This window comes from Eimeria mitis, genomic scaffold (assembly GCF_000499745.2).
Source record: "Eimeria mitis Houghton genomic scaffold, Emh_scaff627, whole genome shotgun sequence".
NCBI lineage: Eukaryota > Apicomplexa > Conoidasida > Eucoccidiorida > Eimeriidae > Eimeria > Eimeria mitis.
This window is the reverse complement of record NW_013574457.1, coordinates 1-856: the sequence shown is the minus strand read 5'-3', so window position 1 is coordinate 856 and position 856 is coordinate 1. Positions and strand designations below refer to the sequence as shown.

At 59.5% G+C, this 856-nt stretch overlaps 1 protein-coding gene across 1 annotated transcript in view; it reads left to right on the top strand.

The window, feature by feature from the left end:
- Nucleotides 1–784, top strand: part of EMH_0018220 (uncharacterized protein) — a gene marked incomplete at both ends in the record, with an annotated part of 13584 nt that extends 12800 nt beyond the window's left edge. The window contains 2 exons of the mRNA XM_013501074.1: nucleotides 10–671; nucleotides 760–784. Coding sequence (XP_013356528.1) covers nucleotides 10–671; nucleotides 760–784 — 687 coding nt within the window. The remainder of the gene's footprint in view (nucleotides 1–9; nucleotides 672–759) is intronic.
- Nucleotides 785–856: the final 72 nt, after the last annotated feature.

Below are 856 nucleotides of genomic sequence, written 5' to 3'. Positions count from 1 at the left end.
CTCTTACAGAATGCCCTGCCTTCTCTCCTAGAAGAGAGCAGCGGCAGCAGCGGCAGCAGCACAGCGGCTCTACCCAGCAGTAGGGCACTGACACGGGCAGCCACGTGGCGTGTCAGCGTCGCCCTTGTGATGGTCTGTGCAAACCTCCTGAAGGGGGGGGCCTACGGGGCCCCGGAGGATCAGAGGCCAGATGTAGACATGCAGATGTTAGTATTGCTGACGGTGGTGGAGAACTACCTAACTCCTCCTGCCCTGGCCGGATATACTGCTAATGCATCTGAGGAGCAGCAGGAGTTCTCAGCAGCAGGGGCGAAGAAGGATGAAGACGCAGATGCAAAAGAGAAAGAACCAGCAGATACACCGCAAGGGGTGCAAAAGAGTGCTGAGGCGGAGCCTCTCCATGCACAAGGATCCCCGATGCCTCCTTCGGCTCGCTTACACCTCCCTGCCTCCGCATTCGAGCCCGTAGTGCAACACATGCTGTACCTTCTCTCTGAGTGCTCCGACGACCTCACGTTGCAGCACGTGGCTCTGACGATCGTCCGCAAGGCAGCTGTGGCTCTAGGTGCAGCGGCCTCTGCAGCAGCAACGCGGCGAACAGCAGCGCAGTTTGCTGCAGATCAGCAGCCACAACAGCAGCAGGAGCTGCAGCAGGACGAGGAACAGGAAGAGTCTGATTGGGGCTTTGCTGTGGCAATGCAGCGACTCATCATGAAATCCATCATTCCACACCTCCACCGTCTCATGCGCAGCGTCAAGGAAGATTCTCAGCGGATGGCGTTGAGGGCGCTGGATGCACTTGTGAGGACGCTGGGGCCAGCAGGCCCTCTACTCCCACCGCCTCGTGCTGCTGCAG